Source organism: Euphorbia lathyris, chromosome 2 (assembly GCF_963576675.1).
Source record: "Euphorbia lathyris chromosome 2, ddEupLath1.1, whole genome shotgun sequence".
NCBI classification, from domain to species: domain Eukaryota; kingdom Viridiplantae; phylum Streptophyta; class Magnoliopsida; order Malpighiales; family Euphorbiaceae; genus Euphorbia; species Euphorbia lathyris.
The window spans coordinates 114332425-114360151 of NC_088911.1; the positions used below are offsets into that span (position 1 = coordinate 114332425).

Here is a 27727-nt window from a genome sequence, read left to right on the forward strand (position 1 = left end):
TATAATAACATTCTAAGACACGTAGATTACATCTTCTGCATTTAACTTACTTTTTTGTAATCGAGTGATTAATTGGTTACGTTTTACGCAAGTTTAGAAGGCTAACTGAACATTTTATACAAATTCAGAGATTATCGAGACACTTTAAAAGTTCAGAGCGTCAATTAATTTTTTTTTTTTTTTGCACAAGTTAAACGTAAATATTATTTAGATAAGTAACGACATGTGTCTAATTTCATGAGATAAACATGTTAGCGAAAGTATTAGAATAAATAAAGTTAGTTCCATAAATAAATAAGAAGAGTATATAAGCTGGTTGTGGAGAGTGGAAATCTAGTGAAATTGGACCTACGGCCAAATTTGATCTATTAAAAAAGGCATAAAAATCATAGTGAAAAGATCCATTTTAGCTTATTTTCTCTCTCCTCCTCCATTTTTCCGACTCGTCTTCCATTAAGATCAATACAGCAAAACTATGTCAACTGTCACCATTGGACCTATTCTCCGCTATTACCGGGGCTATAAACCTTCTACTTCCAAGATCTTCAAACCTTCCTCTTTCAATTTCTCTCCTAAGCTTCTCTCCAATGGCGCCACCAGTTTCTTCTGTGCCATGCCTTCTCGACCTCACACTATTCGAGCTTCCTCCTCTGAAACGGCTTTGGCTGAAACTTCTGAATCCACTGATTTCTCCTTCAACCATACCTTTCCTCTCTCGCGGACTCAAACGGTTTTTACTTCTTTTTCTACTTTCTATACGCATTTGTTTTGTTTGTATATGCATATGATCATATTCGTCTTGGATACTTGTAGTCTTAATTGTATTGTAGTTTGTGGAAATGTAAATTAGTTTTGTTAGTTTGTTTGCTGAGAAAAGACAGTGGAAATTTGAAACTAGAGTTTCTTATACTTGTTTGTTTCGTTGATGAATGTAGCCTTTTTGTGAGTAGTTTCCCTATGAATTGAACTGATCGGATTAGTTCAGTTGCCTGCTGCATTTGATTTAAACTAAAGTGACATTTCCAAGACTGCAAGTATTTGTTGAACTCTAATATGTTGTTGATCTTCATTTCTTTGGCTTCCAATGTTAGTGTGAGGGGAATATTTTCGTAAGATTGGAGAACTTGAAGGATCAACAATGCTGGCAGCTAACCGTAGGTTGTAGCCTTCCAGGAAAATGGCTTCTTCATTGGGGAGTTTCTTTGGTGGATGACGTTGGCAGGTTAAATTCACTAAGATTAATAATTTCCTTTGTGTTTTTGTTTTGAACTTTTATTTCAGTGCATGTAAAATGCTTATTTAGTTATTTTGCTTCTTGATTTTTCGTTGTTCTTTGTCTTGTGCGTGAATTGTTATTTTGTGATTTCTGTAATGTAATCTTTCAAATGCTGCAGTGAATGGGATCAACCTCCTAAAAACATGAGACCCCCTGGTTCTGTACCTATAAAGGTGATTATCCTTGGCTTCTGATATTGTGAGTATTCAGCCAATTATTTTACATATTAAGTACAAGCATGAAACATAACGTGCCTTTTCAGGACTATGCAATAGAGACACCACTGAAGAAATCATCTGACAGAGATACATTTCATGAAGTGAAGATTAATTTAGATCCCAAAAGTTCAATTGCAGCTATAAATTTTGTTTTGAAGGTTCTGATCTTCAAAACTCAATATTGGAACTTGCTAATTATGTGTTTACATAGACTCACAGATATTATATCTGTATGTGTATATGTATACATATCTTCACAATATGCTTCTTTTCTCTTATTTCCATTTTGGGGTGATTGCGGTGTTACAGGATGAAGAAACTGGAGCTTGGTATCAGCATAAGGGAAGAGATTTTAAGGTGCCTCTAGTCGACTACCTTATTGGTGATGGCAATGTGGTTGGAGCAAAGAGAGGTTTTGATATATGGCCAGGTTCTAGAAACCATTACTAAATGTGGTGTCCATTGTCAAGAATTTTGTTTAATTTTATTTCTGTTTTTCAATATTGTTTTTTTACCGTGGCTTCAAGGTTCGAACAAAACCTTTATAATTCAGTTTAAGAAGGACAGACTTAATTGAATATATTATATTTCCAAGATCCAATTGTTTTGCATTTGGCGGTTGTTCTATTGCAATCGGAATTGCAATTTATTCCTTAACAACGTTTCTATATAAGTCCAATATGAGATTTGCTGAATATTGGTGTAAAATTTACAAATATGGAATCTTGAATCTGGTGGCCATGTTGTAGCATAAGAATCAAACTCATGTGTTGGTGGAAAAAGTGGTCCCAACTGTGTGGTGTATAATTTCTATTTGATATTTTCTATCTACTTGTCAACTGACAGTTTATGCTTCTCATCAATCCTAGGGGCCTTTCTTTCCAACATACTTCCCAGAAGAGATGGTTTGCCTTCAGAAGATCAAGATATTAGTAGAGAACCGGAAGATGCTAAACAAAAGAATAGGCAACTGGAGGGATTTTATGAAGAGCTCTCTATTTCTAAACAAATTGCTGTTCAAAACTCAGTCACTGTTTCTGTAACAAAATGCCCTAAGACAGATAAGAATCTTCTTTACTTAGAAACTGATCTTCCTGGAGAAGTTGTTGTTCACTGGGGAGTTTGCAGAGATGATGCCAAAAATTGGGAAATTCCAGCTGGTCCATATCCAGCAGAAACAACTGTATTCAAGAACAAAGCTCTGAGGACTCGACTGAAGGTTCAAACTCACCAGTAATATGAACTTATATCTTTCACATGAAGTCAAGAGAAATTGGATATTAAATTCATTTCAAGATTTCCACTGACCTTATTCATAATCTTTCAGAAACCATTAAGCTCTAAGATTAGCTTAACTAAAGTTGTTTGCAACTGCTTTTCCTTCTTTAATTTTTTATTTATTTATTTTAAGTTCGAGTAATTTTTTTTTTTAAGTTCTACCTTGTCATTATCATAAAACTGCAAAATCTATTCAGATGTTACAAGAACAATTACTACGATTGCATTTAACTTTATGGTTCTTTTCTTTTTTCATGAAGCCTAGGTCATCTGTCATGCTGTTATAGATTTGAACATGTAGTAGATGGAATATTGCGGAGGATATATTTCTCAATCACCTATACTCAGATCCTAGCTGTTAATATCAATACACTGTACTATCTTTGTCAAGGATGAATTTTGCTGTTGGTTGTTCTTCTCCCTTCTAGGTGCTTTTCTGAAATAATGGGATATTTGGTTTTGGTGTTAGGTTTCCTACTTCCTTTCTACGAAAATAAAATAGCTTACTAAAAGAATGTACAATTTTTCATTTTATCCAGTGCTTGTAATTTATTTGTTTTTATTTTAGCATAACCAATGACATAGAGCGAGAATTTTAGCCAATCTAGTGGGTAGAACAAAATGTTATTGCAAATATTTTAATTGACAAAGACTTTCTGTTTCTCAACTTGTCCTATTTGTATTTGTAACTATATATTGATTTTTTCTACTCATTATCGAATAAAAGAGATATTAGTTCTCCGGGAAAGGAAAAGATTGAATTAATATCTTTTGTTATTCGAAAGAAAATTTAAACCATATTTGTTAACGTGCTATGATAATTTTTCTAATTTGTTCATCTCTGTTGTTACATGTATTTTAAACATGTCTGCATGAATATACATTCTCTTGTGACCTGTGCAGTTGGGTTGGGTTAAAAGCTTGTTTGGAATGTAATTATTTTAAGGTTGTATTTTTCATTCCTCCTATGAACACTTTTGGACATTTTAAATCTAGTACATTTTACAGCCTTAAATTAAGAATTGTCTTTAATCAATGTGATTTGAAATGGTTTATTAACTTGTATATTTACTTTTACAATTGCTGCAGCGGAAAGATGGCGAAAATGGCTGTTCAGGATTATTTACTTTAGATGAAGAATATGTTGGCTTCCTTTATGTTCTGAAGTTAAATGAGAGCACTTGGTTGAAATGTAAGGAAAATGACTTCTATGTCCCCCTTTCTAATTCAAGCACTTTGCACGCTCAACCTCACCTTGAACAATCCGAAGGTGCACTAGCATCTGGAAAGACTATGGAAGCAAATCAAGAACTTGCTCGCAATGAATATACTGATGGGATACTTAATGAGATAAGAAACTTAGTCAATGGCATTTCTTCTCAGAAGGGTCAGCAGACGAAAACAAAAGAAGTACAGGAAAGCATTCTTCAAGAAATTGAAAAGTTAGCTGCTGAAGCCTACAGTATTTTCAGAAGTACTGTTCCTTCTTTCAAAGAGGAAGCTGTTTCAGAACCCGAGGCAGAGAGAGAGACTCCTGTCAAAATTTGCTCAGGAACAGGGACAGGTTATGAAATATTGCTCCAAGGCTTTAACTGGGAATCTCACAAGTCTGGACGATGGTATATGGAACTCAAAGAAAAAGCTAAAGAAATATCTTCACTTGGGTTCACTGTGATTTGGTTGCCCCCACCTACGGAATCTGTGTCACCTGAAGGATACATGCCCAAGGATTTGTATAATCTGAATTCCAGGTACTTGGTATTAATGTATTTTAGCTCGGAATTTCATAGAAACAGATGATGATTTTTTTATGGCCATTTTGTCAAATATATGTCAGCTTAGATTTTCATAGAAACAGATGCAAGTAAAGACAACCAATGATCTTTTAGATTTACCCCAAAAATGCTATCTCTATCTTTCTTTGTGTTTTTATTTATTTATTTATTTATTTTTTATAATCATCACGTAATAGCTAGCTTTTAAGAAAAGAATATATGGCTAATGGTTATATATTTGCACGAGATATGTTCTTTTGCATTTGACAATGCATACTTGTTTTGGTTATAATATTTTATCCTTTATTATCATTCACTGGGAATGGCGCTACGTCTTGTTTAAAATGATTCCATGCGCTTATTTATTTTTACATATCAATGACAAGATACATTGTGATAACCATTTGACCTTGTGACATATATATCAGGTATGGAAATATTGATGAACTTAAGCATCTTGTGAAAGATCTGCATGAAGTGGGTATTAAAGTTCTTGGAGATGCTGTTCTGAATCACCGCTGTGCACACTATAAGAATCAAAATGGTGTATGGAACATATTTGGTGGTCGCTTAAATTGGGATGACCGGGCTGTTGTTGCAGATGATCCACATTTCCAGGTAGCCGGACATATGATTCCCAAATTTGGCATCTATTTGTTTTCTGATTTAGAATTAAGTAGCTTAAAGAATTACATGCCATGATGTTGGGGCCTTTTTAGTGTTGCTATGGTTGCTTATCTTTGTGAAAACTACCTGTTGCTGCCTGTCAATATAATTCTGCTACTTAACTGGACATAATGCTGAATGATTTTAGTGACATATTGCTGAATGTTATATGGTACATGTATAGACATGCATGTCAAAAGGTGTTTATGCTATTATTTGCTTAAATAGGCTTCAATTTGAAGAGATCCCAAAAGAGAAGAATCCTAATTTCAGCAAAGTAATAACTTGTCATAATCTTGTGATGTGTTTTTCATCCACTCTAAATTTTCTAAAACTGTAGATTTATTTTCATAACGAGTATATATTTTAGTCTTTGGTCTTGAATTATTTAAATTAATGCTTGAAAGAATTATTGCTTGTTCAATATGGTATCATGGTTGATTACCTTGCTGAAGTCTTACATCCACTTAAGGAGATAAGATACAAAATGACATGCATTGCATCCAATGGCTCATGTTACTCTCAAGCTGCATGTTCAGTATATGGGTTACATGTTGGCATGAACTTCATTTCCATAGTTGCTATGATTTGCTGCCAATGGCAAGATTGCTGTAACTTGTAATAGAATAAGATTGCAGGTGCTTTGGTCTTTGACCAACAATAGAATCTATTTTTTGTAGAATCTGTTGGAAAGAAATTTTATGAGGCATTGTTACTGAAATATCTCCTTTTCTGATAATTTTCTTTCATTGGTTTTCTTTTCTTTTTTCTCTTGCCCTTTTAAATATATGATAGATAACAGTATGTAGGAGTAGAGGGTAGAAGGGGGTACAAAAGGTGAAGCCGTGGTTAATGACAACTGAAGTGGTTTATATCTGGGGATTGGTGTGTGTGTGTGTGTGTTAGTGCTAGTGGTTATATATGGTTGTTTTGTTGTCAGAGATAGGGCTGCACAAAATTGACAGCAAAGGCAAACCAAAAAATCAGACCGAAACCGAACCGAAAAATAGGTTAATGTTAACTGAAACCGATGGATTAGGGATATGGTTTTTGATTTTGAAATTTTAGGTCAATGGGTATTGTTACTGAAATATGCCTTTTTCTGATAATTTTCTTTCATCTTTTGTGCTTTTAAATGGAGGGCGAGCCTTGGCGCAACGGTAAATGTTGTTGTCGTGTGACCAAGAGGTCACGGGTTCGAGTCTTAGGAGCGGCCTCTTGCCAAATAAATTGGTAGGGGAAGGCTTGCCCCAGTACACCCTTGTGGTGGGACCCCTCCCCGGACCCTCGCTCAGCGGGGACGCGTAGTGCGACCGGGCCGCCCTTTTGCGCTTTTAAATATATGTTAGAGAACAATATAGAGGAGTTGAGGGTAGAAAAGGTGAAGCCATGGTTATATAAAGGTGTTTTATAGTCAGAGATAGGGCTGCCCAAAGTTGACCAGAAAACTGAGCATCATACTAAAACCGAACGGAGAAAATAGGTTAGCCAAAACCAATGGACTAGGGAATGGTTTTTGATTTTGAAATTTTAGGTTAATGGGAATGGGAACAGGTAGTTACTCCTAAAAATCGATGGTTAACAGATTGACTGAAATATATAAATATATGTGCAAATGACATGAATTTATAACCCATTATAATGCGCTAAGGAATGGTTATTTATATTTCAAGTACCGGTATAATGGTTAACCGGCCGAATATGCTCTAAAAGGCTGGTTAACCAACCATGAGCTAGTGGGGGAGAGGCAGCTTTAGGAGAATGCATTTTTGTCTTTTGAGTCTCTTAGTTCTCCTCTAGGAGAAGGGGACTATTTCCCTGAGCTGTGCTTGGGCATAGATAATTTATTTTCTTTCTTTTTATCTTTTAGTTTCTGCTTTCTGTATTTGTTACTTGCTGATACAGTTGAGAAGCATTAATAACATTTATATTCCACAATATCTAAGCATCGTTGATCTGTGTCTATGTGTTTGAGTTTTACTTTTTGTAACAATAGACTTCATTAAGTTTTCAATACTTGGTTTATTTAATTAAGCTTCTGGCTCTTTGTTATCAGGGTCTCTCCACACAATCCTAGCAAGGTGGAGGAGAGCCTTGTTTATTTGGATGACCATTTTACTGATCCTTTCTTATTGGTGTAAAATTAGCTACAAATTGGATAACCATCCCAACTTCGACAACTTTTTTTTTTTTATATATTTTTTAAATGTACAATTGAAGTTATCATAGTCTTTGTCCATCAAAGGGGGATAAAAACATTGCATGGATGGACCAACAAATAAGCAGGCTTGTCCAATATCAAACCGTAATGAGAATCGCATTTCGAAATAGTATGGAATTTTATGATCAAAAGTGGAAAATACTTTAAGCTGATTGATCCCTGCAAAGCAGCTCATGCTTGTATGCTTTAAAACCTGCTTTCACTAAGTATCTTGCATAAATTTAGTGGGCTTACTGCTTTCCGGAGTGCTTCCCTCTAATTGGATAAAAATATACTGTGTGGTGATAACAATGAGCTATTTCTGTATTGCAGGGTAGGGGCAACAAGAGCAGCGGAGATAATTTTCATGCTGCTCCAAACATTGACCATTCGCAAGACTTTGTGAGGAAGGATCTCAAAGAGTGGTTGTGCTGGCTAAGGTTATGTTTGATCTCTTCTGATCTAGTACTGTTTAGTTTTATTATTCATGATTACAGTTTTGTCATACAGTCTTAGTACCGTTATCATTCATGATCCAATTTTGGTCATGCAGTCTTACTGTCTTAGCATCAGTTATTATTCAGGAAGTCTATGCCTGGATTATGATTGATATCCTGTGTGAAAAGAGCCACTGCGTATTGATGTATGATAATACAGCCCTTTACATCATATCTCTACAGTTTTCACTGGTCCACGCCAAAACAGGTCTGTTAGTTCCAAGTAATCTATCATACAGTGGTGGATCTTGATTTGTTGTTTACCTATCAACTTACCTGTTATAATTGGAATGTTATTCTGAGAGGGTTCACGGAAATATACACTGCATTTCCTTCATGGGTCAAATGTTTAACCAATTCCCTAAATGCCTTTCTGGATATTCCTCTGTGTCAAAACCATGCATTAAATCTTTGCTAATTGCTAGTCTTGTACGGAATAAAAGTGTAACTACTAACTTTTCTGGTCAAATCTGATCCTCAGGGATGAAATTGGATATGATGGATGGAGGCTTGATTTTGTTCGAGGATTTTGGGGTGGTTACGTGAAGGACTACATCGATGCAAGTGAACCTTACTTTGCTGTTGGTGAGTACTGGGATTCCCTGAGTTATACATATGGTGAAATGGATCACAATCAAGACGCACATCGGCAGAGAATTGTTGATTGGATTAATGCTACGAGCGGAACTGCTGGTGCATTTGATGTCACCACAAAAGGGATTCTTCATGCAGTAAGTACTCACCTACATCACTGTCTTAACTTGTATAGCTTGGATTGACTTTAGGAAGGGCATGCCTTTGCAGGTCCAAGGGATGAAGGGCTTAGGTTAATGTTCAATGTACTTATACATTGTGCTTGGATCTCTTTTACCAACATTTTACTACATGTTCTTGTTTTACTTAAATTGTAAAATCAGAATCAGCATTGTCATTGTGGTCATCTTTAAATTGTCACTGTGGCCATCTTAATCACCTCGCATTCATTTAGGCTCAGAGTCATTGGTGTCAATGGATACTATCTTACTGGATCTGAGAGGAGGACCAGACTGGCTTTTGATGACAACCTGGATGGATAGCAATTAAGTGTGTTTCTAGGAAGGTGGAAGCGGACTAGGATGGTTCCACCATGTTATGTATATATAGGAGAAGGGTAGGATAATATAATAATATTTTAACATTCAACAGAGAGTTTGTTGGACTTCAAGGAGTAGTGTGAAGAAAACCGATCTGTACAAGCAGGCGTTTGGATTTAGAATTAGATGACATTAGTTGGCATCCACTTGGTTATTTATTAACTGTAGGGTGCCAAACTTTGAGCTTTAATGGATAAATATGTTTTCTTGTATGTAGTTTAAGCACTAATTAGTGCTTCAATGAGTTGAGTAATGCTGAAATAACTGTTAATAATTAATGAATATAGTTTATTATGTCAACCACCTTTGCCAATAGTAATATTCTGCAATGTAATTGTCATGGCATTGGTAACCATGAAGCACCATGAGTTCAAGCACAAGAATCTTAAATTTCTTTTCCTATTCTACAAGCTAATTTCCCTTTACTTTCTTTACATTAGTTCTTTTATAGACTTTAAAGTGAAGAATTTCTATTTATAGCTTTAAATTACATTGTATAGGCACTGGATAGGTGTGAATATTGGCGACTATCGGACCAGAAAGGACAGCCTCCTGGAGTTGTGGGGTGGTGGCCTTCTCGTGCCGTTACCTTCATAGAGAATCATGATACTGGTTCTACTCAGGTTTAAAATTCTTATGATCCTTCCAACTAAATAATGCATCAATTGTTTTTTTTCCCTCTCTTGGTACTGGGATTTTAGATCGTTTCTTCAGTACATTACAACATAAAAATTATTTTTCATTCTGTTTCTATTTAGAGGTTGTATTTTATTATGAGTGGAAAAATGTAAAATCTTGATCTAATGCTGCTGTCGCTGATTGATGTTATAATTTTCATGTTGACCAAATTGTATTCTTTCTTCGTGAAGGGTCATTGGAGATTTCCTAACGGAAAGGAAATGCAAGGATATGCCTATATCTTGACTCATCCGGGGACCCCAGCTGTTTTCCATGACCACCTCTTCTCTCATTATCGATCTGAAATATCATCTCTAATCTCTATAAGAAACCGAAACAAAATTCACTGCCGGAGCACAGTAAGCATAAATAATAGAAAAAGAACTTTGTTTTTTTACAATCATTGTAGAGATGATAATGCTGTTTAATTCATTCTTTTCTAGCAAACTGAACAACTTAAGAATTAAATTACTAAGTAATTTTTTTTTTTTAATACTTTTAGTAGTTCTCTTTACTAAGAAATACAAGCCAACTCTTCCATGATTTATTGACTTCATGTGACATTTGTTGTTTAAGGTGGTAATAACAAAGGCAGAAAGAGATGTGTATGCAGCCATCATCCAAGAGAAAGTGGCAATGAAAATTGGACCAGGTCATTACGAACCCCCAAGCGGACCTCAAAAATGGTCTTTGGCACTTGAGGGAAACGATTACAAGGTCTGGGAAACATCATAATGCCAGCTATTATTATGTCAATTTACGGCATTTAGGTACATATATAGTGTCGGAATCACAATATTCATTCTATTTATCAAGCATATCCAAGTAAGTACAGAGCAGGTTGATCTGCTTGTCGGGAACAGTTTGGATATGCCCTCTCGTCGAGATTGCTCCTCCAATTCCGTTCTTGATCTCCCATCTACTTAATGAGGTAAAACCTGAACTTAGAGTGCATTATGCCAACTAGCAAGTGTAAAAGTTAAGAATAGTATGGGACCTGAAAAACTAGGCACCACTATGTATATGGTCATTAATAATACATTGGCCAAATGGTTATATTATATTGTTGTTGTAACACGTTGATATAATGATATTTTACCATGATATCTACTCATTCATGTAAAAGATGCTTCAAACTTCCATCTACGATTGAATTTCGTTGAAAATATTCAAAATATTTCTTGTTATTTTTGCCTGGTTTCTGGGAGCTGAAGCTCGTCTACTGGTGCCTGCTAATATGTTCTTCGACCTAGATGATATTATCATTTGAATCCCATTTATGCTTAAACAGTGTTAACTGGTATCATGTCTAGGTAAGAGTCCTGTTTTGATTGGTTCCGTTATCTGGATCTAAAATAGCTCTACATATTGTTATCTAAATTCAAAATTGCTCCAAGTTAGAAATGTAAAGAATAATTATTTTACCATTTCTTAGGACTATATCTGCACTGTTGTGATCGTTGGTTTTATTTTCTATTATTTAGTGATTTTTATTACTTAACAGTCTTTATTATTTAGGAGTCTTTTATTAATTAGGCAGATTTACTTGTTTTTATTATTATTTAAAAGTCTTTTGTTATTTAGGAGTTTTATTATTTAGGAATGTCTTTAGTATTTATCGGTTAGAATCCTACTTTGGGTAGAATCCTAGTTGGGATAGGATACCTTATTGATCAGGAATCATTGTACCTCTATAAAAGGGGGATTTTCATCGAATAAACATATCGAGAATTTTAAATCAGAAATTGATACAGGGAGTTTTAGCGATCTCTCACAAATCGCTATTGAGTTTTCAAAATAGGTTCTACGAAGAACATGAGCAACAAGGGAATTCGAAGGAATTTTCCGGTGAACAGACCTGTGACGAGATCCTATTCGCGGGCTCATAACAAATTGGTATCAGAGCCTATCGTCATGGGTGATTTTGAGCAATGGACGGCCAAGGTTCAGGATCTGGATCGCCGGCTAACCGAATCTGATAAAAAATTTAGCCACGAGTTGCGGGAGTTAAAAGAAGGCATGAAAGGAATCCAACGTATGCTGGAGTTACACCTTTTGGGAAAAGGAAAGGAACCTGAGGGTGGAGCTGCAACTGGAAGCAAGGAATCAGAGACAACGGGTCACCGAAATTCAAACACAGTTCCAAAATATACCCGACTTCAGTTTCCCTCTTACAACGGAAAGGAGGATCCTTTAGGCTGGTTGTACCGCTGTGAGCAATTTTTCAGCAATCAAAATACAGACGAAAGAGAGAAGGTAGGGTTAGCTGCAGCACAATTATGGTACTACCGACTCGAACAAGAGGAGTCCGGACTCACTTGGGCCCAGTTCAAGTCCTATTGTTTGCTGCGTTTTGGGCTACCATTGAGTGAATTAACTAACCTTCGACAAACCGGAACGGTGGAAGAGTACCAGGAACAATTTCAAACCCTTCTGGCGAGGGCTGTGTCTGTGAGGGCTGAACAACAAGTTGACTTCTTTACTGCTGGGTTATCTGAAACCTTAAGGATGGATGTGGAGATGCAAAATCCTCCAAATCTAGTTACTGCCATGAATTTCGCCAGGGCTTTTGAGAGGAAGTTGTTAATCAGCCAAGGATTAAGCATGGGGCAAGCCAATTCTTCATGGGTAGTCCCAAAGGGGCTCAAGTCACCCTCGATTCAAACCGACGTCAATGATCAAAAGACTTGTGCGAGTAACACCTCAACAACATCAAACATAAGTAACAACACTCTACCTCCAATCAAAAGGCTGTCCCAAACTGAAATGGCAGACCGTAGGGCTCGAGGGCTGTGTTTTAATTGCGATGAACTTTACTCACCAAGACATAAGTGTAAGAAACTCTTCTGCCTTTTGATGGACGAACCAGAGGATGAAGGAGGATGACAAATATGAATTCCTTCCTAAATTCGAGCTTGCGGACAAGCTCTATTCGAAGAGGGAAGAAATGTTGTGATCGTTGGTTTTATTTTCTATTATTTAGTGATTTTTATTACTTAAGAGTCTTTATTATTTAGGAGTCTTTTATTAATTAGGCAGATTTACTTGTTTTTATTATTATTTAAAAGTCTTTTGTTATTTAGGAGTTTTATTATTTAGGAATGTCTTTAGTATTTATCGGTTAGAATCCTACTTTGGGTAGAATCCTACTTGGGATAGGATACCTTATTGATCAGGAATCATTGTACCTCTATAAAAGGGGGATTTTCATCGAATAAACATATCGAGAATTTTAAATCAGAAATTGATACAGGGAGTTTTAGCGATCTCTCACAAATCGCTATTGAGTTTTCAAAATAGGTTCTACGAAGAACAGGAGCAACAAGGGAATTCGAAGGAATTTTCCGGTGAACAGACCTGTGACGAGATCCTATTCGCGGGCTCATAACACGCACTTATTCAAAAACGTTAATTGCAAATTTAAACTGTATCCCATTTTTTAATATTAGGCTGCTTTCTCCTTTCTCTAAATTATTTTTATTATTTTCTATCGGGTTTACTTTGGAGTTGTAAATGGAGCGTGGATGGAGAATGGTCTTCTCGTCCCTTCCTCGACTATTTCAGGGAATTCTCCTCAGGAGCGGAGCCAGAGGGGGCGGAGAGGGTTGGCCGACCCTCCAACCCCTCCCCAGCCATGCCAGAAGGTTTTTGTTCAGCAAGAACACTCTTTTCATAGGATAAAATCATTTCAAAAGAGTAATTACGAAGAGTGCCATGTTTTGATAGGATAAAATCATTTCAGGTTTGACGATTGGACAGGTGGTGGCGTGTTTGACTGGCTGTGCTTATTTATTTACTTACTTTTGAAGGTGCTGTACTTATTTTCTTAATTGTTTATTGATATAAAAGTTGTAAGACTCTATGATTAAATATAAGGTTTTCTTTTAATGAAAATATAAAGTTTTTAATGCAAAACCTTGGAAGCATCGCGTATATTTCAAGAAATATAACGTTTCTTTGAATTGATTTACTTGTTTTTTTTTTTTTTAGGAACAGGAAAAGGAAAAGAAAAAAGGAAAAACAAAAAACCTAGTCTGGGATTAGCCTAGGGAAGCTAACCTCCACCATATCTTCCATAAGAAGAGAGTAAAGATAATCAGGAGGATAAGAAAAGGTAGTGACGCCCAACATCCTTTCATGCCCAGTAGTCGCCAAACGATCCGCTACCCGGTTCTGTTCTCTGAAGATATGGCTGAAGTTTATGAAATCAAAGGAAGCGCAAAACCTTCTAATTCATTTGATAAGATTATGGCTATTTAAACAAATAGCATTTTTTATCGAAAATCATTTTGATAGCCTCAAGGTTGTCAGATTCTACAATCAATTTCTTCAAACCCAGACTCATGGCAAGTTTAAGGCCAGAAAAGATCCCCCAAAGCTCAGCCGAGAAGGACGAACCCACACCCAGATTATGAGCAAACCCAGACACCCATGCACCCCGCTCATCTCTCAGAACACCTCCTGCAGCAATCTTACCGTCATTCAGGCAAGATCCATCCGTGTTTAATTTCACCACTCCTTCCCTAGGCCTGCACTAACCAAGGAGATGAACAGTCTTCTTCTGGGTTGACCTAGCAAGAGAATCTCCTTTGAAGCTATCAGTAATATTGAAAACTTTTTTCGAGAAGAACTCAACTAAATTAGGAATAGAAACAGTTTTCCTTTCAAAGATTTCCTCATTCCTCCACTTCCAAATTTGGTGACAAACAATAACAAAGAAAATATCATCATACTCAAGGTTAGCCAACAACTTCCCACTAACTCCATCTGTAAACCAGTCATGATCAGAGTGAGCCAAGAAAGTAGAAAGCAGGTGGTGAGGGAGAACTTTTCTCCACACCTCTTTACTCCTAGTACAGTCCCTAAGAGCATGGCAAATAGTTTCAACATGCGCTCTGCATCTGCTGCAAGCACCTGAATCCACCAGATGTCGTCTATTTCTATCCGAGTTAGTGAGCAGCCTATCCTTAGCACCAAGCCATAGAAAGCTCCTAATGCGGTAAGGGATATTTAAAGCCCAAATGATTTTCCAAACTTCAGAGTGAGGATCCGTACCATTTTGGTTGAAAGCCTCAAAGGCAGACTTGCAGGTATACGCCCCATTATTAGTCAATGCCCAACAATGACTATCCATATCTTCCTCCTTGTTACTTATCTTAACCCCTCTAATCCTTAGGAGCGTATCCAGACTAAAAAAAGAGTCAAATTTAGACCAAATCTAATCCCCCTCAGAATCCACCACATCAGCGATCCTCCAATTTCGGATATTACTAGGCGGCGGGGATCTACACACCTCTAATAAAGATTTGCCTCCAATCCAGATGTCATTCCAGAAGCTGATAGACTTGCCATTCCCCACCTCCCAACCTATCCTAGAGCAAAACTCTGAAAACACAGAACTGAGGCCTTTCCAAAGAAAAGAACAATTGACAACTCTCTCATTGGGCCCCCAAAAATCTTATCTTTTCTATATTTTCCACAAAGAAGACGAACCCAAAGAGATGAGGGGAGTTGCCACATTCTCCACAGAAGCTTCATTAATAAAACTTTGTTATTGTCTTTGGCTTGTCTAATCCCCAAGCCTCCCATGATTTTAGGTTGACAAACCTCCTTCTACTTAGATTTTTTTTAGAAACATGATATTTTAAGGAATTTTAATTCTTAATTTTTTTATTTTGAAATAATTTAGTAGGGGTGGGCAAAAAACCCGGTCAAACCGGTAACCGAACCGAAAACCGGTAATTCGAATTGGAAAACATGATTAACCGAACCGGTGGTTTTTTTAATGGTTAAAAAGATAGATAGGTACCGGTTTCGGTTTCGGGTTAGAGTGTTTAAAAACCGCGGTTAACGGTTAACCGAACCGTTTAATAAATATAAATTTTTTAAAAAATTTATATAACATAGATTATATTATAAGATTAAAAAAAGTCTTTAACATAGATTATAACATATATTAATATAAATATGTAACATAGATTATATTGCTTTACATTTAAAAAAAATAAATATGCTCTTTTTTAAACATAAGTACTTTGACGAAATATTATTTATATTTCTTTATCTTTTAAATGTAAACTTGATAGATTGCTTTTTAGTTCGGTACTTATGTTTAAATTCTGAACTTTTATATGAATTCGTTTCGTTTGAATTTTTGAAATTATATGTATTTTAATATTGTTTAAAAATTTAGGTTTGGGTAAAAATTATGGTTAACCGTTGATTTTTGGTTAACTAGTGAGAATTGGTTAAAAACCGTTAACCGAAAAACCTAACCGAAATTAATGGTTAACCGGTTGTATAGTTAACCGATTGATATGGACCGGTTTCGGTTTGGATGGTTAAAAAACCATTGATAATGGTTCGGTTAATTTTTTCCTAATGGACCGGTTAACCGAACCGTGCCCACCCCTATCATTTAGGTAGTGTTTGGTTAGGAGAGAGAGTAAATTTTTTAAAGAGACAAACCTCCAAAAAAGATATTTTGGAAAATAAAAAACAAATGTTGTTTTGAAAAACTTTAATTGATATTTTCATTTTCAGATTGTTAAGGTGATTTTGAGGAGTTAGTTAAAGTTGACTGGCTGTTAAAAAGTGTAAAGTTCAGTGGCCATGGGTGTAATTTACCCAACTAAAATCTATTAATCTCAAGTGTCAAAATATCGTCACTTACCTATGAAAGAACGATTCGGTTAAGTTTTAATATAAATTGGGTGAAATTTCACGGATTGAGATAGACCAAAGGCCAAATGTTACCAAATAATAGGTCATGGATTAAATGACAAAATTTTAGATACGCCAAGAACCAAATAGTGATTTAAACCTTTATAATATAATTTATAATGTTTATTTTATTTTTATAAATATGTTTAAGTAGCATTTAATTGTTTTTTTATATACGGGCTATGGTCTAGTCCTTCCGAAGTTTCGGTCCTGGCTCACCACTGATTCTCCTTATTCCCATATATGATTTGACAATAAATGTATCTTCATTTCCATCCCGCAAGGATTTCATGTTTTATACTTTTATTTAAAATATTAATAAAATATTAAATTTATATAAAATAAAAAAACAATAATTATAACAGTTCAAAATTTTAACATTTTTTAGGAAAATTCAAAATTTTAATTAAATACATACAAAATTTTAAATTAGTGTTATAAATAGATTTATTAATATAAAAATTAACATTAATATTTAACTTAATAGTTAAAATCTTATTAATAACTTCGGGAATCAATCATGACGGGGTGGGAAAGACATTCTCTATCTTCGTCTCTGTTCAAATTTCGAGGATAAAAAATTCTCTATTCCCTTTCCGTGGGAAACTTCTTTCGAGGATTTTTCATCCTTGTTAAAGCGAATTCTTAGCTTGAACGGAGAACATAAGTATTTATTTATTAAAGATAAATTAAAAAATACACTCAAAATATACATGGTAGAAGGTAAAAGAAAAAAGATTGTTAGTTGTTAAACTAGTTTTATATTTAAGTCCATGATTAAAGTAGACTAAATAAAATTTATAATATTCAAATTATCTTTTACTCTATCCTTTAGTAATAAACATCTATTTTTTCTATTTTTTTGTCTACATATTCCAATATTAAATAATTGATTTTTTTATATAATTATATAATTTTGAATTAATAGTGTAGAATTTATTCATTAAAAATGCAATATTTTTTTAAAAATTATTAAAATAGGAAGAGAATTAATATATAAAATATATAAAATTGTAAAAGTAATTTTTTTTATTTGTAATAATTTTTATGGATAAAATGAATTAAAAATATGATTTCTTTGAAAGAATTATTAAAATTTTATAATAATATTTAATATAGTTTAAAAATATTATATTAACAAATAAATAATTATTAATATAAAAGTGTAAGATTATAAATAATAGAATTTTTTATAATAATTAATATAAAAAGTATAAATTTTTTAGTATATACTACATAAAATTGATTAAAACTATTTTAATTAAATTTGCAAATATAAATATCATTAACAACCTCACGTCATCCTATCAAGGGATGCACGCGATCGGTTAATCAATTCATCAATCATTTAATCGGAGTTTTTAAAAACACTAATCATACACTAGTCTGAGAAATTCGATTAACCAATAATCGATTAACTAATTATTTCGATCGGTTAACCTTTTATTTCGGTTTCTAACCATTAGTAAATAAAAATAATAAAAGAATTCTAATTTTTATTTTGAGTGAGACGGTGGGTTAATGACAAGTTGAAGAGATTAACTACGGAGAGAGATGTGCGCACATTATGTTCGAGTGGTTTTACATAATACACTAATTATTTAACTCTTATGGTTTTGCATAATATACTAATTAGTCCCTGATTTTTTAAATAATTATATGATTCCTTAAGTTTTGATTCCGTTAAATTGTTTACCCCTATATCAAATTTTCATCTACAAATATATTAAAGAACCATTAAACGAAAAAAAATAAATTTCTAAAAGACAAAATTGCTCCTAATGGAAATTATGGCTACAAATTTTTGGAAGACAAGTAAAAAAAAAATATTATCATTGTTTCTATATCCAGAACATAAAAGAAAAAGAAAGCCACATAAACTGAAAGTAAAGAGACAATAAAATGAGAGTTATTTGTGTATTTTCATATCATTTAGTGTTAATATTTGATAGAAGGACTAAATTGTTAAAAGAGAAAAAAATTAGAGACCTTATAATTAAATAGTGAACTGATTAGTAGGTTATGTAAAACTAGGGAGTAAATAATAGTTTACCATATAAATAAATGTATTTTTATAAATTTTTAATATTTAATTGACATTCAGACAATTTCTGTTAATCGCGGTTTTTGGAATACCAAAACCGTAATCATAACCATTAACCAATAAATTATAAACCGTACATTAATTCATTGATTTCAGTTAACTTTATTTTTAGTTCGACTTCAGTTTTTTGGTTTTTTGGATTTTATGTATGCACCCCTAATAGAGGGCGAGCCTTGGCGCAACGGTAAAACGTTGTTGCCGTGTGACCTGAGGTCACGGGTTTGAGTCTTAGGAGCGGCCTCTTGCCAATTAAATTGGCAAGGGAAGGCTTTCCCCCAATACACCCTTGTGGTGGGACCCCTCCCCGGACCCTCGCTCAGCGGGGACGCGTAATGCGACCGGGCCGCCCTTTTTTTTTTTTTTTATGTATGCACCCTAATCCCATCCCACATAACTATAAGGGTTAATTACAAAAATGGGTCAAATGGGAGGCCCATTTACATATTTAACCCATTTACTCAACCAACTACATATCTAGACTGATTTTGTGTGACTTTTCCATAATACCCTCAATATTTACGCGCATCTCACCCCCTCCCGTCTGACTTCACAGATTCCATATTATGCAAAGCCTGCGAAGCTAATTTTTGGGTTATTATATGCGAAGCCTGCGAATCTAATGTTTGTTTTACTTGATGAAATTCATTCACATATGCGAAGCCTGCGAAGCTAAAGTTTGGTTTACTTGATGAATTTAGTTCGCATATGCGAAACCTGGATATGTTTTGAAGCTAATTCGCGAAGTGGTATATAACAAAAAATGGCAAACAACAACGGATTCTAACATTAAAATCATAACATTATCAAAATTTACAACAAGATTGCCACAATAACAACATTAAAATCACAACAACATCAAAATTTACAACAAGATTGCCACAATAAACTCCTAACAAAGCACATTCACTCCTAAAATGGTTGGTTAGTAGAGATTGTGCCAATAATCCGGTACCAATTTTGAAGCGGATGAGTAATCTTGGTGTGCACCGTGGGACATATCCATCCCAAAAGGTCTAGACTTCCATTTCTCATCCCAAAAGGTCTGGACTTCCATTTCCTTTTGGGATGAGAAATGGAAGTCTACACCTTTTGGGATGAGAAATGGAAGTCCACACCTTTTGGGATGGATGTATCCCATGGTGCACACCAAGATTACTCACCCGCTTCGAAATTGGTACCGGATTATTGGCATAATCTCTCCTAACTAACCATTTCATGAGTGAATGTGTCAATCTTGAGGGAAGTTAATCCCTATACATGAAAGAAAGTCATCTCCCCTACAGCCCAGTACGCCGTCTTCCAGAAAGGGATGTTGCGTATTCAACCACCTTCAGAAAAAAAATGAATCGTATTAGGCAGCGAAAAAGATGATTTTGGCTTCGCGAAATGAGGATTAACGAAGTATGCGAATGTAAATGTGCAGGGAAAGAGGTGATTTTACTTCGCTAATCGATGTTTTCGCGAGGTATGCGAGGTCTGAAACGTGACGATCTACATCGCATATCGATGCTTTCGCGAAGTCTGCGAGGTCTGAAACGTGACGATCTATTCGCAGACTTCGCGAACTAATCGAGTCGCAAAGTAGATCCACACGTTTCAAGCTCTTTCTCTTCGCAGATCTTCGCGAAATCATCGATTCACGAAGTAGATCGTCACGTTTCAGGCTCTTTCTCTTCGCATATCTTCGCGAAACCATCGATTCACGAAGTGTATTCATGAAAAAACGCAGAAAAAACAACAGATACTTACATTTTTCGCGCCTTTCACCCTTAAAAGCGACAATAACAATATGATAAACTGGGAAAAACGAAGGAAATAATGTAGAATAACCATTTCTTTGATGGTAACAAGAAGAAAGAAACCAATTAACGAACAGGAAGATGAAGAACCATGACTTCGTTTTTTAGGATTAGGAAGTTGCAGAATCAAGAGATGAAGAAAGGAAAAAGAGAAATTCATTGTGATTTGGCGAAATGGTGCAGATTTCGTGCAACTTAAAGGAAGAAAGGAAGATCAAAAGTCTTGAAATCATTAATGGAGGAGCCAACTTTTCATTATTGGTTCTTTACTTCGTCTCCATGCATCTATGGGTACTAGTTCTGGGGTTTTAGTTTGTGTTAAGTTTTCTCCTAAAGTAATGCTAGAGCTTTCTTCTTCTAAGGGTTTTTTTCTTTTATCAATATTTGCTACTAACATGTTTAATTTTTCTAAAATTATCTTAAAAGTGGGTATTTCCGATGTATTCCATAGTTTTGTTAATTCCTGTGTTATCATTTCTTGGATTTGGATTTGATTTTCTTGTATTAGACTAAGAGTATTCTTCAATTGTTCTTTAGCTACAATTTCTGTCCATATTTGGTCTAATTTTTGGTTAGAGTCACTCATTTTTGTAAATTCGTTTTATCCATCCTCGAGTTTGATCCATTCTTTCTTAGGTTTCTCTAATAGAGATTTTAATTGTTTAATCTCACTTTCTAATTTGTGCTGTTTAGATTCAATTTCTAAGTATTTTATTTGAGATTCTATTATTGTTTCTGTCATAATATTGTTTATTGTTTGTAATTTTTGCTCTTTTTTATCAAGTTGTTGTGGTATGTTCATATTTTATTAATATACCTGATTTTGTCTTGATCTTCTATCGTAATTCCTTCATTATTTATCTTATATTTTATTTTAGTTAAAAAGTCGTATCCTAATAATAGTGCATATGTACTATCATATTCTGTTACTCCTACAATTATCTCATATTCTAGATCTTGAATTTTAAATCTAATTCTTATGCTTTTAGTTATGATTATTTCTCTAGTACTATTTGGACAGTTATAAGTTTGTGGTTCGATTAGTTCACATTTATTCTCATTTATTTGGCTAATATGTACTAAACTTTTGGTTCCTGTATTAATTTTAGCTATACAGTCAGTTGCTCGTAGCTCATTAAATAATATTACTTTTATTCGTAACTTATCTTCATAATATGTATGTAATAAATCTAATGTTCTCGGTTGTCTTATTATTTCTTTCTTAAAACTTAACCTTCCTCCTTCTATCCTAGGTAATAATTTCTGGATTGGTTGTAGTTTTCTAGAATTAAAATCTATACATATTTCGTCTGGTATTGTTATGATGTAATTTTCCTTATGTTCTAGTGGTTCTAATATTTCCTGATATAATTTTGGTACTAATATATCCCTATCATTTTGTTTTCTGATATGATGATTACCTGTAAGGGCATATATCATTTTTGTTTCTATACTAATTACTTTACTTCCTGGGGGCATTCTTATTCATTCTAATTTATAATAGAGTGTTAAAGCTAGATCTTTATGTTTATCTTCTAATGAGATACTAAAATCTGGTTGAATTGTGAATTTAAGTTTCTGATAAATTAAGTTTCCTCTTACTACTGCTATTAAGGCATCTTGGATATTATCTAATATTCTATCATCTAATACATATATTTGAATAGGAGTATCGATATTTTTCTGAAAATATGCTTTTATAGTGAATTCTATTCCTCCAAAATAAATATTCCTATATTTCTTTGCTTCTTTATGTGATAATTTGGATAATTCTCTTTTTATTACGTCATTTGTTATTAAATTTATCCTTGCTCTACCATTTATAGTAGTTGTATCTATAATATTCTCATGCTTCTGAACAATATATCGTATATTTTTATTTCTCTCAAACCATTTTGTTTTAAATATCTTATTTACAGATAGCTCTTCAGTTTCATCTTGTATTTTCTGATAAATATCTGGTTTAAAACTTAAAGTTTGAGTTATACCACCTTCATAAGTATCCATTTGATAGTAGATATTAGTATTTTCTGTATGGGTTTGTTCTGTTATTTCTTTATTCTCTTCCATTGATTAAAGCTTGAATATGTCTGTAACTTTCAGTAATTATTTGTTTTTGAATTTCTATTGTCTCTTCTTGCTCTCTATGTTTTTCTTCTAATCGTTTTACTTCATCTTCTAAGTCAAAAACTCTTTTTGTAATTTTATCTTTTCAATACGCTTAGCATCTAAAGCACCTTGTGCTAATTCTAATTGTCTATCTTTTAATTCCATAATTTGTAATGCTCTTCTACAACTTATAATATGTTGATTAATATCCTGATTATAAATTAATGGTTTTTCAGTAATAATCCTAAGACTTTCAACTGGTATATCCATTATCTAGTGTGTATAATTTTGAAAAATCACGATTGTGAAATTAATTAGGCATTTAATCATTTCTACTTTTCTTATTAACATTATATGCCTATTTAGATCACTAGTTCCTATATTAAGGAGATGTTGGTAATATTCTAATAATATAATTAATTTGCCTAAGAGAATAGAAATTTCTAAACTATTGCTTAAATCTAATTCAATTATGCCGCTTGTAATTTTGTCAACTGCTTTCCTATGAATATTAAGCTGTGATGCAAACATACTGGTATATGAAGATGACATAGTGATTTCAAAAAGTTCTAACTATTTGTGAGATCCTTTTAAAGCTCTGATACCATTTTATGTGGACCGTTTTTTCTGATGTGTGTAATGTGTGCAGGATCGCTCTTATGACCCTAAAAAGGGTAGGAAGACAAAAGACCGCTGAAGTAAACATTGTTAAATGAAATTTAACATCCATAATATATTAAACCTTTAAGTGTAACTAATGATAACAAATTAATTTAATTAGAACAAGAGTTATAGAGGAACTCTAGTATACCTTTCAAAGCAATCCTCAGTGGAGACTTCTGAACTCTGCCTGACACTCTCTCATCATCATCATGGGTTATGGCTGTGTTCCAGCATCTCTACACACCTCTTGGATTCGTCTGAAGGCTAACTATTGTTGCTTTATAACTCTGGATCTTTTTAAACTAATATGCTATACGGAAGTTAAACTTAATTAGTTAACAACTATGGATGCTAAAAGGGGAAGTTTAGAAAGCCATGGATATAGAGAGAAAGAAAGCTTTTATTGCTCAAAGCAAGTTATATCTCATACATCATATGTCTTCTCCTTATATAGGTAGAAGATCAAAGGTGAAATTACCAAAAAGGAGATTACATCATTACAAAAGTTAAAAGTACAAACTTTTAGGTTACACGTGTCGAATGCTTCTTATTTTGCTCTTCCACCTCAAGCTTTACATCTTGCCACTAATCTCTAATGTTTCCACCTCATGCTTCTTCTTTGGACACATGTCTCTTCATATCTTCATGTCTTGCCACGTGTTGATCTTATTGCCACCTTTTCTTTAGGTATTGACACCTCGTTCTTATATTTCTTATTTTTCTTATCCATTTTTATCTCATTTTCTAAACAAATGGATCCTCCTCTTTTCCTGGATGGGCTTCTTCTTTGGGCCTTATGGAGTCAATATTCATGGGCTCAGGTCTTATGGGCTCAATTCTAATTAAACATGATTTTCTTGGGCCATATATAGATTCATAATGGGCCAATGTATCTGAACTATGTTTATATTTCTTATCCATCAATTTCGTATGCATTTCTATCAAAATTTGTTGACTCGTTTCATCACCCATTTCCATTAAATAGTTGATAGTTATCATTTCTTCAACTTCTCCATGATTCGATCTGGCTATTATAGCCACCTTTTTATTTCTAATATAGTCTTCGAGTCTACATTTGATCGTATGGATTCCATGTGCTCGTTTTTCTCCTAACCAAGATTTAAAATTTTCTAATTTGCATGGAATGTCCCATTGATGGTCGGAATTATCTACATCAATCTTAGTGTTTCTACCAGTCTTAAAAATCTGAGCAATTATTATTGGTTTCCCTTCTAAGTCCATAGCAGCATCAAAAATTTGAACACAAAATATTCCTCTTCCAAATCTTAATCCAAGTTCATCAATGGATCTGGGTATGATAGATGGGAGTTTTGAAACACTATTAAGGCTCTCATCAGTCATGACTTTGTCTAGAAATCCATATCGAAATAGTTTCTGAACAACATCTGGACTGCAGTCTTCTGAGCATATATACCTAGGGTATTTGGTCATCTTAATGGTTCTATATACGGTTTGACTCTTCTTATATGTAAAAAATTTCATGATATTCTTATATGCTTCTGTCATTTCTGGAGGGAATTGTATAACCTGGGAGGTTGTGATTTCTGATGAGTTCTGATTAATCAGCTTAGAATGGTTCAAGGTGGTGGCTCCTGAGAGTCCACTAGATGAAGTTGGCAGCTCAATTGGCTTCTTATGAAGATCTCCTAACAACTCATAAGATGATCTAGGAGTCATGGTTCGTATATTCTGATTGTTCTGAGACTGGAGTTTCTTGAGTTCTTCCTCAAGGTTGTCCAGAAAGTTCTCATGATTTCTGATCATTGCCAGCATCTGGCGGTTCTGATTTCTGATATTCGCTGGATCATTATCTCCATTCCTGCTCAAAAAATCAGCTAAGATATTTCGTTTTCCAGAGATAGGTTTAACAACAAAATTATAGCAATTGAAAAAACTTTGCCAATGCCTTCTTTTGTTCAGTTCTGGTAGGGGATCTATTTTATTTCTGATAAATGCTCTTACTTATGTATTATCTGTTCTTATGATAAATTCTATGGGTAACAAATGATACCTAAATCCTTTAATTCCATTTTTAACAGCTAGTAATTCTTTTTCATTGATATGATAATTTTTCTCTGAGGGTTTCCAAGTTCCTGATCTATAGCCATATATTAAAGGAGTTTCTTTGTCTATATCTTCTTTATGCCATTTATCATCGCTGGCTCTTATTTGTTCTAGACTCATTATAAATTCTGTTGTTCCTATATATTTGACACCTTTTTGTTTTAATTTAGGGCATTTATTAGCATAATGTCCTTTCTCATTACAATTCCAACATTTACATTCTGTAAGTTTAGTATTTTTATCCCTTAGTGGTCTTTCTCGTCTTTTCCTAAATTTTCGTTTATATCTAAATCTGTTCCGATTTTCGGGATTATTTTTATATCGTCTAAATCGTTTTCGTCGAAATCGTCCATTATCATACTTGTTAGTATAAGACTTCTTATATGTCGGATTATGTCTATAAGTGCGATTAGGAGTATATCGTCTATATTTTCTCCTAACTTTATCATCACAACCAAAAACTAACCGTTTTTCCGTGAATCCACATATTTCTCGTAATCCGAGTTTCTTATCCTTTTTAACCTTTTGTTGAACTCTATATTCTTCACATTTTCGCATAAGATAAGCTCGTAGTACTCTAATTCTTTCTCCTAATGTATTTTCTTTTGGTTCTAATTGAGTATATTCTTTTGAAACTTCTACGTTGTATGGGTTTGGTAAGTGGTCATAATATAGTTGTTGGTATATCAATCCTTCTTGTGGTAAAAACCTAGCTTCATAAAAGAACTTAGTAAAACTGATAGTATATTCTGGTAATTTACTAATTTTACAACATTTCATGTTATTCAAATTCATTATTATTTCAGCTTTTCTTTCAGCAAATACTGTTTCTCTAGCCACTAACCATCTTTCTCCTAAAAATTCTCTTTTTAATACCATATCGAATAATAATAACATTGATTTCCAATCATGAGCACAAGCTTCTATTTGTGGTCTTAACTGATGAGTTATTGATTCCATCCAAAATCCTACTTTTCCTATCATTGTTTTAGATATTAGGTCATACATATAGTCTAAATTTTCAGTGTGAGATGAATTCATTAAGGCTATATACATTCCTAAATTCCAATCATTTATTCGTCTACTTATTTCTTGTTCATCATAGACATTATTTAAGTCTAAAAAGTATCCATTTGGATTTAATCCTTGAGACATAGATCCTATAAATTCTTTAAAGTCTCCTTGTTGGCCTATAGGTATATGTTGTGGAATCGTAGGTACTCTTTTAGTTACTACGTCTAAATTGGGGTCTATCATTTCTTCTTCTGGATAATTATCTGCATCTTCGTTTACTATATTTTCTGATCCTATATCTGATTCCTCATACCTAGTGTATTCGGTATTTTCTATATCACTTCCTGGTTCTTCTTCTATAATTGCATTAATATTTTTCATTTGTTCTAATGCTTTTATTATCTCGTTATTTTCTTCTATTAATTTTGTTTCATCCTTATTTTCTTCTTCTATGTATCCAATAATGTTTAGTGTAGTTTCACCTTCATTTTGATTATCTGAACTATCTGAACTATCACTACTACTATTACTAATGTGACTATTTTTTCCTTTCACTTTTTTCACCATTGTTCTTAAGACGTTTACTTCTTCCTTTAATTCTTTTAATTCGTCTTTAATGTGGATTAATTCTGATTTTGTGTGTTTTAATTCTAATTTGGTTTCCTTTAATTCTTTTTTAGTGTTTTTAAACTTATGCTTATATTTTTTATATTTGTCTACCCATTCTGTATTAGAATTTATGACTAATTTAATATTTTCTTTTTGCAGGTCTTTTAATTCTTGATTTTGTTTTTCTACCTTTAATTGAAGATATTCTACTTCGGTGCTTATGTCTATATTGGATGTTTTTACATCATTTTCTTTATGTTTTCTATTTTTTAGCGGTTCATACTTGTATCGTTCTTTTTCAATAATTTCTTGGGCGTGATTCTTAAGAAATGTTATTACACTATGTTCTTGTTCTGCCATTAGAATTTTCCTTTTTTATGTAATACAGTTAAAAGATCTAAAGTTTTATTCACCTTTTCAGAAAGTTTAGGTTTTATTTCACTTACATTAATGGAGGAGCCAACTTTTTGCGTAAACAAGGAGATAGGGGGAGCGGCCGTTCGCGTTGTGGTGGGAAGTGGGAAGGTTAGGGGTATTATGGGAAAGTCACACAAAATCAGTCTAGATAAGTAGTAGGTTGAGTAAATGGGTTAAATATATAAATGGGCCTCCCATTTGACCTAGTTTCGTAATTTTCCCTAACTTTAATTAATTACTCTCTCTACAGACCAATATTATCAGGCTCGGACCGGACCGTCCAATCGAACCGAGAATTGGTAAAAAAAACCGGTCCGAGCCACTCCGGTTTGTTGAATCCTCAACAAACCGGAGAGACCTGGGATAAACTCGGGACCCGGATTGACCCCGGGTTTTCAAACTTTTTGTATTTTTTTTAATTTATATTTATTGTTTTTTTTTTCTTTTTTTTTGTCTAAAAATGTAATTAAAAAAAAACAAAAA

The 27727-nt window shown here is 33.8% G+C and overlaps 1 protein-coding gene across 1 annotated transcript; it reads left to right on the forward strand.

Moving 5' to 3' along the window:
- Positions 1–342: 342 nt before the first annotated feature.
- On the forward strand, positions 343–10887 carry LOC136219556 (alpha-amylase 3, chloroplastic). Its single transcript, XM_066006999.1, has 13 exons — positions 343–730; positions 1092–1222; positions 1395–1449; positions 1539–1652; positions 1804–1924; positions 2364–2713; positions 3862–4523; positions 4976–5165; positions 7747–7853; positions 8392–8641; positions 9544–9666; positions 9913–10080; positions 10298–10887. Exons 1-13 carry the CDS (start codon positions 476–478, stop codon positions 10454–10456), a joined length of 2685 nt encoding a protein of 894 aa, XP_065863071.1. The 5' UTR covers positions 343–475; the 3' UTR covers positions 10457–10887.
- The last annotated feature ends 16840 nt before the right edge of the window (positions 10888–27727 follow it).

Excerpts from the sequence above, each read along its gene's own strand:
- LOC136219556 (XM_066006999.1), top strand. The coding sequence starts at position 476 with ATGTCAACTGTCACCATTGGACCTATTCTCCGCTATTACCGGGGCTAT. Across the intron at positions 2,714-3,861 it reads CTCTGAGGACTCGACTGAAG|CGGAAAGATGGCGAAAATGG; the intron begins GTTCAAACTCAC and ends CAATTGCTGCAG. Across the intron at positions 9,667-9,912 it reads ATGATACTGGTTCTACTCAG|GGTCATTGGAGATTTCCTAA; the intron begins GTTTAAAATTCT and ends TTCTTCGTGAAG.